The sequence below is a fragment of the Epinephelus fuscoguttatus genome, linkage group LG13 (assembly GCF_011397635.1).
Source record: "Epinephelus fuscoguttatus linkage group LG13, E.fuscoguttatus.final_Chr_v1".
In the NCBI taxonomy this organism is placed as follows: domain Eukaryota; kingdom Metazoa; phylum Chordata; class Actinopteri; order Perciformes; family Serranidae; genus Epinephelus; species Epinephelus fuscoguttatus.
The window spans coordinates 5302885-5314825 of NC_064764.1; the positions used below are offsets into that span (position 1 = coordinate 5302885).

At 40.8% G+C, this 11941-nt stretch overlaps 1 protein-coding gene across 1 annotated transcript in view; it reads left to right on the forward strand.

The window, feature by feature from the left end:
• gli2a (GLI family zinc finger 2a) overlaps positions 1-7194 on the forward strand; it is a 110741-nt gene extending 103547 nt beyond the window's left edge. The window contains exons 13-14 of the mRNA XM_049594834.1: positions 861-1227; positions 2549-7194. Coding sequence (XP_049450791.1) covers positions 861-1227; positions 2549-4857 — 2676 coding nt within the window. The 3' untranslated portion in view covers positions 4858-7194. The remainder of the gene's footprint in view (positions 1-860; positions 1228-2548) is intronic.
• The last annotated feature ends 4747 nt before the right edge of the window (positions 7195-11941 follow it).

Sequence of the window (11941 nt, forward strand, 5' to 3'; positions counted from 1 at the left end):
GGTATAGCCTGCACCCCTCCTAACTCACCTCTCTGGTTGTTGCTTGATCTTGCTTCTCTCAAGTTAACCTTTCTAATGGACAGACTTCACTGAGGTGAGCACTCAAACTGTCTCTCTGTCCTTTTGCAACTCAGCATGGGGAGATGTGTGAATGTGTCCTCGTGCTTCATACTACATTGTTGCATTTTTGCATGATGTCAGATGTCCTCTCTGCATGATTATCCATTTTCACAAATTTAAAATTGTGTATGGGATGCACACATGTGCATGTATGGAGACACACACTACCATTAAACTGGATTTTTCTGTCCAGAAGATCACTGGCAGTAGCCTCTGGTGTCGGCTGATGATAAAAGTCGTTGTTAGATTAATATTCATAGACTGGGACTGTTTAAGCATGTGTGCTGAACAAATAGTGCCAGCATCAAGCTATGATCAAGACTTTAGTTCATTTACAGGCCAGTTTGAATTACTGTCGCTGCTGGATTGTTGCTCACAGAACTCATCTATTATCCAGGTTTTTTTTTTTTTTGTAAATAAATAAATAAAGTTCATTGATATTTAATGAGATTGTGGAATTATAGACCTACATTAGTTATTACAAAACACCATTACAATCAGAATTTCTTACATGTGGTAATTATTTTATATTGAAGAATACATAATGGAGTTCTGTGAACTTGGCATGAGAATATAGCCTTTGTTAATTTATTTACTATTCATAAGCAAAATGTTATGTGTTGCCAGAGTTTGGCAAAATATTATTCATTTACTGGTGCAAAATTAAATAATATACCACTATTGTAATAAAGCATCTATGGTTTGATTCATTCCACTTCCTCACTGCTGTCCTCTGCCAGACATATCAGTCCAGTCCTGGCGGCCACTCGTCATGCAGCAGTGAGCCGTCGCCTCTCAGCAGCGCCAACAACAATGACAGTGGGGTAGAGATGGCCATGCACAGCGGGGGCAGCTTCGGGGACCTCAGTGCACAGGATGATTGCCCCATGGTTGACTCCACTGTTCCTGTTGGGGGACAGCAGGCTGGGGTGGGGCTTCAGTTGAGGAAAGCTGTGGGTCACGGTAGCACAGTCACTATCAAGCTGGAGAACATCAAGAAGGAAAGGCTGAAGACAGTAAGGGACTCCTGCCCCTGGGTCAACTCTGCACCACAGCCACCACAGGGCCAACGCAATAGCATGAAGCTGCCTCCCATACCTGCAGTTGGTAAGTGTGGAAGGTTACGTCCTTTACTGTGTAATGAGGGCATAAGATAGCCGAATCGCATTATGTCTTTATAGAGTGAGTCCATGGATGTATTAAAAGACCTGGATACAGCATTGGAGGCAGGAACCTATTTATTACTATAAAAGTTGCTAAGTGGTACATGAAGCCAAAAAAGCTCTATTTCTACAGTATGTCAGATGATCAGTGCTGCTTCCACATCATTAGGCCCATAGAGCAAGTGCACTAGACACTCTCACTAGCCCCTTTTAAACTGCCAGATTTTCGGTGAATGTTGGGCCATTTTGCCTGCAAGCTGCGAGCGTTTAGACACGCAGAGCCGGATTGGCGAGTTGATCCGAAGTGCCCAATTTTCCTCCTCATAGGGTAGTCATATTGGCGGAAGCTTTTTGGTTTAAAAAGAATGAGGCATCCTTCCACCACAGGAGGGGCTGTTGATGACTTGTGGGAGGAGCTGTTGATGATGCCGCACGTGCGATCCACTGGCAGTGGATAAACAGGAAACAGCTGATGGCAGGAATGAGCAGCTAGTACTAGTAGCAAGAGGGAAACGCAAACCTGACAGACACTGTAAAGATGAGCAACTGGGGAGACAAAGTATTGCGCACCCTCCTTGCCCTCGTAAATGAAGAGGCCATTAACCGTCAAATGACGGCGAAGGTGAAGGACGGCCTGACTTATGAGAGAATCGCCGAAGGACTGACTAGCCATAGTTTCCCTCGGAATACGTCGCTGTTTAGGTCACACACTGAGCTACACATTTTGTTACTTGCTCATGCCCCCCATTGCCCCGAAAAAAGGCACATTCTGTATGAACAAAAGTAGGCAACCGGCATTTTGCTGTTTAAAAAGGGCTTCTGACCAAGTCAGCTACTTCTGGTTTAGTGCTCTGCTAACTTGAATGGGGATAAAAAGATTGAATCTTGCAGCTTTTCCAGACTTTCCAAAATCAGACCAAATGTATCAAACCCTAAAAGTGAAGCGAGTCATTTTGCAGGGGTTGTGAGGCTCAAAAAAATGTATTCTACTGTTTTAAAGACGATAGTTTCCCAATTTAAGTCTAAAGGAAAAAATCTGTTTTGGCCCAGTGGCACAAAGTGCGGGCTTACAAGTTGAAATTCCACTGTATGGCCACTATGAAAATCAGCTTTAAAGCCCAGCGCACTTCCTGGGGGCCTGAGTGAGCCCAATAGCCAAAACAACCATACACAGTAGTGCTCAGTCTATAATTGTAGATTGAACAGTTTGAACAGTTGTAAATTAGTTGGTGTCATTATGTAATAATTTCTTTTGCATCCACCAGGTTCCCTGCTGGAAAGCTCCAACATGATGAGTAATGTCAGCGGTTCATTACCTGGCCAACGCATGGGTGACCTGTCTTCATGTGAGGTAACATTGCTGAACCAGCTGAACGAGCGTCGTGACAGCACCACCAGCACCATCAGCTCAGCCTACACTATGAGTCGCCGTTCCTCTGGTATTTCACCCTGCTATTCCAGCCGCCGCTCCAGTGAGGCATCACAGTTTGGTGCTAACCGCCACAACATCAGTTCGGCTGACTCCTATGACCCAATTTCCACTGATCTGTCTCGCCGCTCCAGCGAGGCTAGCCATTGTGGAGGTGGTGGTGTCAGTGGAGGAAGCGGGGGAGGTCTCCCAAGCCTCCTTAGTCTGACACCAGCTCAGCATTATCGACTAAAGGCAAAGTATGCTGCTGCCATTGGCGGAGCCCCACCTACTCCTCTCCCCAATATGGATCGGATGAGCCTGAGGACCCGCATGGCACTCTACAGTGACTCCCAGGAAAGCTCATCACACCCATTCCATCAGCCCCCCTCTGGAACTGCGCCTCGGCGATGCAGTGATATTGGATATGGCAATCGGAGCATGATGCCCCATGAGGTACCTGGCAACCTCCCACGTCGTGCCAGTGATCCAGTGCGTCGTCCCACATTGGACCCTGTCTCCTTTCCAAGGGTTCAGCGTTATAACAGCATGAACAGCATGAACCCCATGAATGGTCCTTCAGCTGAACGCCATCAGGCACTGGCTATGCAGGGCTACACTCGTTCCGATGGCAGCCTGCAACGCTACCCATTTGCTCCGAGACCACCAAGCATTTCTGAGAATGTAGCCATGGAGAACATGGCAGTAGATGGGATGATGACTGGGGGGGAGCATAATGGGGAGGATGACATGGTGCTTCCAGATGATGTGGTGCAGTACCTTAGGTCCCAAAATTCTGGCCCCTCAGGTCACAACTCGGGGCAAGTGGACTACCATTCCAACAATCAGGCTCAGGGCTACCAGACAGACATGGCCCCACCAGCATCATTTTATGCGCAGAGGAGGATGGCCATGGTAGATGCCACTATGACTCAGTCTGGTCAGGACATGCAATCCTGTCAGATGGGTCCCAGTGGCTCCCAGCAGCCCTTCTCAGCACCATCAGACAACATGAACAAAAATAACATGCCGGTGCAGTGGAACGAGGTGAGCTCAGGGACTGTGGACACCACTACCAAGCTCTCCAAACAACAGCAGCATTCTCTCAGGGGGAACCTAGCTGTTGTTCAGCAGAGGCATAATTTTGGTTCCTTCCAGGGACAAGGTCAGGGCCTGGGAAGCAACCAGCAGGTAGTGCCTATGAGTCAGAATATGTCTATGCAGGGGTATGCGAACCACAATAGCCAGAGGCTGATGAACATCTCCCACCAGCAGCAGAGGCAATGCAACAGTGTGAACTTTAGTGAGCAAATGAGTCCTCAGCAAGGGTTTGGCCAAGAGGCAATCCCAAATTGTATATCTGGGAGCACTAGCATGAGACCTACCCGGAACAGTGTGTCAGATCCAGAACTGCAAAGTTGCAGAGCAAGGATACAGGCTGATGGGTATTCCCATGTAAACCAAGTGAATCATCAGCAAAATTACAGCGTTCTCTCCCAGCAGCAACAGCATAATATCCATAATGGAGGCAGAGGAATGTTACAACCCAGACCTCCCATAGAGCCCAAGTCTTTTACCAGACAACACACTGGGCCTAGCATGATGCAACCAAGCCGAATACCTAAGTCATGTGATTTGATTGCCAGTCGTGGTACTAACACCTCAGAGGCAAGCCCAAAGAGGCCCAGTGGGTCAGCAGCCCACAACAACAACTCTGAAAATCCTAACTCTGCTGTGCTCTACACAGGTCAAATTCATATGATTGAGCCAACTTCTGTCAGCTTTGATGCCCCCATGTCCCCCAGTGCCAGCCAGGCTCCTGCCAGCAACACCACAGCTGCAGCCAACATGGCCTCTCCTGGAGTCAACCATGTCTCCAGCAGTACAGTAGATTCTTCCACTGGTGGATCTGGTGGCACGGAGCATGCTCAGATTGACTTTGACACCATGCTGGATGATGGGGACCACTCCAGCCTAATGTCAGGCACCCTGAGTCCTGGCCTTTTGCAGAGCCTCTCCCAGAATTCTTCACGTCTCACCACCCCTCGCAACTCTGTCACCCTCGCGTCTGTACCGGCAGGGATTGGCAACATGGCCATTGGTGATATGAACTCAATGCTCACAGCCTTGGCTGAAGAAAGCAAATTCCTTAACATGATAAGCTGAGAGCAATCAAACACCTCATCATCCATCCAGTCTTAACCATTTCTACATCAGGAATATATGGACTACACAAAGCACTGATTAAACAATGTAAAACTGGCTTTTTTTTTCTTTTTTTTTTTCTTTTTTTTTGTTTTGTTCATTGTCTATGGTTATACGCTTATCTTGTAATATTTGCTTCAGATTATAATATGTTACATTAAAAGAATAATAGCAAGTATAGCTAGGGTTAAGGACAATTCCTATCAATATTTGTTCAAAAGCCATACATTTTACCTACAAATATATGATACCCCAACATATATAAATGCATCTACAAACAATTGCCATTCAGTATTTGCTAATGTAATAGCCTTTTACAAAGTGGTGCATCGAAAGCAGTTCACATACACGTAGTACCATGCTGAGGACATGAGGATCTGAATACAACATGGAAATAGAATTAGCAGGAAATGGACATGAAATGTAGATAACAGATCATATTTTCTCACCAAGACCTTTATGTTTATAGATTATACTGTATGGTACTTGCTTTAAGTTATGCTATAGACGTTTGATGTTTAAACTAGGGCTGTCAAGTTACAGTAATATATGGGCATCTACTATCTGTTCATTCTTTTCTTTTTTTTTGCTTTGTGCTACCACATACATTAGAAAAAAATATTCTCACAAAGCTAAGCTGCAGTTTTCTTTACCTTTTACGTGTACAATACATAGACTATATGAAATAATGAATCTAGCCAACATGAAGTCTCCCATTGGTTTGTGGACTCCCGTTTTGAAGCCTCAAGTTTGACATTTTGGTCGTCACCATCTTGGATTTTTAGAGCCAGAAGTGATAACCCTAATGCTAACCGCTAGCTTGGTTAGCGTGTTGCATTTACATCTTTAGCTCCCTGTGATTATATAAATGCTATTGCTGATTTGTTTGTGTATTTTGAGTGAACAACAGCCTTAAAACTATTAAAACAAGATGTAAAGCTGAACGCTTTTTTTTTTAGACAAACAAAATGTTCCAGCTTACTTTCATGAACTGCAAATACACTGAAAAAGCAACAGCAACAGAGTTAAACTGTAGTTACGTTATCTAACCGACCATACCCTTAATTATGCATAACTTTAAGCCTTAATAATACTCAAACAGGTGAGTTATATTAAAATTCATCCCCTCAAATAGCTGTCATAAAAGTTTTTTGTACCAGGCTGTAAACATGTTTCTTTCTGCTGTAAAGTTGAGCAGAACTGCAGTTTTTGGCACTTTTAACGCTGGCCTCATTTTTCAGCTCTGCAGGTTGCCACTTGGTACAATAAAATAACTATCCTCAGACTAACCTGAAACACAAACTGGAAAATTGTGGAAAATGTGACCAGGGTTAAAGCTTTATCACCTGTCTCAGAAGGACTTTTTTTTGTTGTTGTTGTTTTTAGCTTTTTAATTTACCATGAAACATGTGAATGCTTAAAGCACTGAGGTTAATAAACAGTCACAGCCAATAACTGCTGTTACAATTTATGTTTGCATTTAATTCAGCTATTTTGCAGTGTAAAAGATAAGGAAAGAAGTGCCATTACAGGAACCTGTCTTGTACCTGAGTTTCAATTACACCTAGATTTTGGAACAAAGGTTTTTTGTGAAAGTGAGATAATCTTACTGATATTAAACACTATTTCTATGACATTTCACAAAATTTAGTGTGCAGTTATTAATACCCTTCAAACAGAAATGTGTGACTAATTGCAATTCACAAAATTAAGCATTTGACAGCCCTAGTTTAATCACGCAGTTGTACAACATTGTGATCCACAGATATTAAGTGTGTCTTGATCATGGTCTGAGCTCTTGGGGATGGCACTGTAAAATCAGATTTCCTTCTTTGCCCACTGGATCAGAGGCATTAACTCTCCATGGTCCTGTCTCACAAGGGTAAATGATTGAAAAGGACAAGGATATGCCTCTGTGTTAGTCTATCAGGGCACATGAACCCCTGTGTCTGACGAGCAGCATTCTCTAAAAGAATATACAAGTACCTCTGTGTGTTCTCAGTAGAGATCCAGTCCTAATTAACACATTCATAGCACCCCCCTTCGCCGCACCCCATACTTCCCCTGGGCTCTGGGATGAACTGCAGAGAGTCCAGGAAGGGACACAGACTTTGATAATGAAATCCTGTTCCGGACAGGACTGGCAAACTAGCCCTGCAAATTCCTCAGTTTTATTACGTTTGCTGAATTTTTGAGTAGCTTTTAAAATGTTTGTGTGTATGCTACCATTCACTTTTGCTATGCTTAGTGTGTGTGGGTGTGTGTGAGTGTGTGTATATAGGTTTTTGTACATTTCAAATAAACTATCTTCTTTTTTCTGTTTAAATCCATGTGTTGTGTCTTCTTTGATATCACACAGTCTGTGGTCCCTGGAGGTCACATGAAAGTAGGGCTAGTAGGCTGTGCTACGAGTGAAATCACATTTGGCATGTTCTAAGATGGCTGTTGAGTACAGCTCCAAAGGCAAACATCAGCATACTCACCACAGCCATATGTATAAAGATAAATGCACATACATAAAGAGGATTCTAAGCCCCAGATATTAATGAAAAGAGCCATGATTTGTAAAGACACTTACATATACGTACTTACACTGCACATACGTATTGTCCACAAAAAGGCAAATCTAGCATGCTTAGAAAAATGTCTGAATAAACATACAACCAAACTATCCGTAAAAAGTGTACAGTATGATTATTTTTCATACTGTGTGCAGGACCAATGACGGTGTCAAGTCATTTCTGTCGGTCTTAAGACAACTAACTAGTAATTGCAAGACTGTGCTGCCTGTGTTAACAGTGTGCCACCTTTATGTGTGATCAGTAAGTAGCAAATGTTGGTTTGGCATAGTCATTATACATACTTAAAACTGCAACAACTATTTTTCTTGGCTGCATGGGGGCAGCAGACACAAGTTGTTAATGCAAAATTGACAGTCACCTTTTCATTTATATGGGAAACTTGTTTCCTTATAAGTAAACACTTGTCTACACATACAGCAGTTACTGAGCAACATTATTATTCATTTGTAATTGAGTTTCTGGCGATAAGTAAGTCAAATATTCACTCTATTTATGCCTCTGCGTAAATAGAGTGAATATATATGCCCCTTTCTCATGAACGCCTTGAGGGATTTTTTTTTCTGTCATATTGATACAAAGATTCATTTGGACTCAAATGTAAATTGATTGCATTTTGGTGGTCAAAAGTCAAGGTCACTCTGACCTTGCACCCATCTCATTCTAGTGAATGCGACATCTCAAGAACACCTCAAGGGAATTTCTTTGAATTTGACACAAACGTCCACTTGGACTGAAGAAAAAATTGATTAGAATTTAGTGGTCAAAGGTCAAAGTCAGTGTGACCTCACAAAACATGATTTCAAGAATTCTTACTCTAATTATGACAACTCACACATATGTCTAATATATATATATATATATGACTACCTCTTGAAGCTCATGGAGAGAATGCCAAGAGTGTGCAAAGCAGTAATCAGAGCAAAGGGTGGCTATTTTGAAGAAACTAGAATATAAAACATGTTTTCAGTTATTTCACCTTTTTTTGTTAAGTACATAACTCCACATGTGTTCATTCATAGTTTTGATGCCTTCAGTGAGAATCTACAATGTAAATAGTCATGAAAATAAAGAAAACGCATTGAATGAGAAGGTGTGTCCAAACTTTTGGCCTGTACTGTATATATATGTGTATAATAGAGTGAAGACATTTTATATCAAAAAGGTCAAAGTTCAACTTGACTCTGACATCATAATGTTCTGCAAAAACAGCCATTACTCAACATCATATCTCAGGAACAGAAGGGGAGACATTTGATCAGATACTGAATTGATGACACTTACCTTGGGTGCCCACCTCAAAACTGTGTAGATTGTATAGATCTTCTGTGTTGTTTTTACAGACATGGATGTAAACTGTAAGAGAAACTTGACTAATGGGCAGAGGCCTACAACTGCTGGGCAGTTTTCTAGTTCAGCTCTGTTTCTCCTCCCTACCTCCTGAGAGAAATATCTGGCTCTTAAGCTGCTAAATGCTCCACTATGTTCACCAGCTATTTGCTATCTGTGTCTTTCATGTGCTGATAGGCAGGTAGTGTACAGTTGGTATATTAGAGCTTTTTTGTTGAAAACGACTGTCTGCTTTGACTGAAAATGACGCTATAAGAAAGGTGAGAGTTAGCCATAACTGTAAAGTTGTTGGTCAGACAGCAAAAGAAAGGGCAGAAACTCACTATAAAGCTTTATAAAGCCAAGGGGAGCTGCAGATTCAGGACACAGTTCTCTGTAGGTTCATCACTATGAGTGATGAGGCCCCCAGACAAATTCTTTGTCTTATTTTCACCCATTCTCTGACTGTGAATGTTGGTAGGCTGTTGGCCACTGTAGAAGAAGTATGCAAAACTATTTTCTTAAGTAAAACTGTAGCACACAGCAAAAGTTTAATTCAAAGTCCTGCACTCAGGAGAGATATTATTAGTATAATGTATTTGAATTTAAATTTACTTAGTCTGTTCAAGATGGAGCTTTTGATTGTAATACGATGCTGAATTATTTTAATAATTATGCATCATATTTACATTTTTAAATTTTCTGAGTCAGCTAAATGTAGTGGAACAGTGTTTTTCTTTTGAGTACAAGTATGCAGTTGCAGGGATATGTTTTGAATGTGCAGAAAGATTTGAACATGAGAAATCTTGCTGGAACACAGACAAGGTATTCAAGTACAGGAGTTTATGAATTCATTAAAATGAATCAATATATCACTGATGTCAATAGGTGACACATGCACATTTAAAAAGGGGTTACTTCCTCAAACAAAAGACACAAAGTAGGTTATAAAAGTACAAGCATGTGTGTTGGATTACCAGAAATAACATGAAATGAGAAAAGTGGATCTACAGCAGAAATACAAATCTGAGAGCAACACAGAATGTCTGAGAGCCTTACTGATGATATTCTATTATAGCCTGTTTTAAGGTTTTGAATTGTCACCTGCCACCTCAATTTTTCCGTTTTACATAAAAAAAAGGAATTTCCACTAAATTGTTGCGTAAAACTTGACCAGAAAGCAGGAAATGAAGTGATTAATGCTCAAAATTGTGGGGAAAAAATACATAAATAAAAAATGCATTTATGTTTTATGTAGCATAAAGACTTAAAAACAGGGGAAACAGCTAGCCTAGCTCTGTTGAAACATTAAAGAAAATTGCCTACCAGTACCTCTAAGCTAATATGTCAACATGCTATATGTCATTTGTGTAGTTTGTAACCAGCAATACCACAACTTGTCGTTTTTACACTTACATTGTAGCTTCACAATTTAACCGACAGGTCTGAGAGTGGTATTGATCTTGTCCTCTTACTGTCTGCAAGAAAGTTATAAAGTGCATTTTAAAAAATGTCCTTAGACTGTACTTTAAATGACAATATTTGTATTCTTTGTATAATGACTTTTTAAACCATGTGCAGCAGCTGTCTTGGTATTGTTGACAGTCATCGCAAAAGACCATGTTGATTTCTGGAAAAATTACAGCTTACAATTTATATTGATTTATAATTTTATTATTCACATTATGATGACAAGGGCCTTGGAGCAATTCTTTTGGGCCTCTGTAAGTGTCTGGTTTTCAGTGCTGTCTTTGTTTATCACTATTTGAATATGAAAACAATTTAATAAAACTAAAATTTTACATTAACTTTATCTAAATTTCATTTAAATGCTGTTTTCAGAACTTGAATGAATTACACAGTCACTGGTACTGTCTCACTCACCTGATTTGTATTTGTTTAAAATGCCAGAAGGCATCCAAACATCCATTTTTTACATAGCATCTGATTTTATTTCAGGTTTTGTTGGCAGGTCCTCAGAAATTTATCTACAGAGGTCTGACGGATGCAAATGAGTCGATCAGGGCAGCATCATGAGAGGAGACAGACAGGTTATAAACAAGACCCCCTTTTAACCTTATTTATCCAAACCACTTTACTGGAGGATAAATTCAAGTTTTTAAAGAGACAGTTTACCCCAAAATCAAAATACATATTTTTCCTACTTGTAGTGTTATTTACCTATCTAGATTGTTTTGGTTTAGTTGCAAACTGTTGGTGAAATTGCCCATATGAGATGTCTTTCTTCTCCCAATATAATGAAACTAAATTGCACTCTGCTTGTGATCCCTCTGCAACACTCGGCAACTCTAAACTAAAACAATCTAGGTTGATAAATAGCACTACAGGTAAGAGGAAAATTATGTATTTGCTATTTGGAGAGTGAACTATTCCTTCAGAAACATTTCTCAGACTGTCTGTTGTGTTCTTCTTCCTTATGTCAATATGATTTCACTGTTAAGCGTCAAATTGAAATGAAAAAATACCATAATTGATGTGGTGTCAAATTACACCAATTTCTTTGCACACTCCTTTCTCTTGTCTCAAAGTCAGCTCTCTTTAGAATGCTCTACAACTGCAGTGAATATGCTGCGGTTATAGAGTAAAATTGGTTTTGCTTTCATTTGCATACATCTATGTAGCTGTCTTGATGTTCTGCTAATGAAAAGATAATGTATTACTTTCAGTAGCTGTGCTTTTTATCCTTGATTCATCATTCTCCATACAAGAGCAAAAGAAGAAAAAAAAACATCCAGTTTGAAAACCCAGGTGAAAAAGGATACTCCGTATGCACAAAACGCATACAGAGCAGTTTCTAAAGTTAGATGGCATGTTGTCCAAAATTAACAGTGGCAGGCTTGCCCTGAAGAAATGGGTCTGAGAGCAACATAAAACAGGAAAGAAGAGAGAGGAGAGAAGAGGATGTGCAAGAAAAGAGAGGAGAGGGAAAAATCAGAGAAAGAGAGAGCTACTGTCAAGTTGAACAGAGCAAAGCTAATAGAGGTGGGGAACAGGAGAGAGACTAGAGATAAGGGAAGGGGATGGGGGTATAAGAAAAGATGCAGAGTGCTAAAAGAAAGAGAACAAATCACTTTTAATTTGACAGCAAATTCAGCTGGGGACTGGTTAGAAGTGGA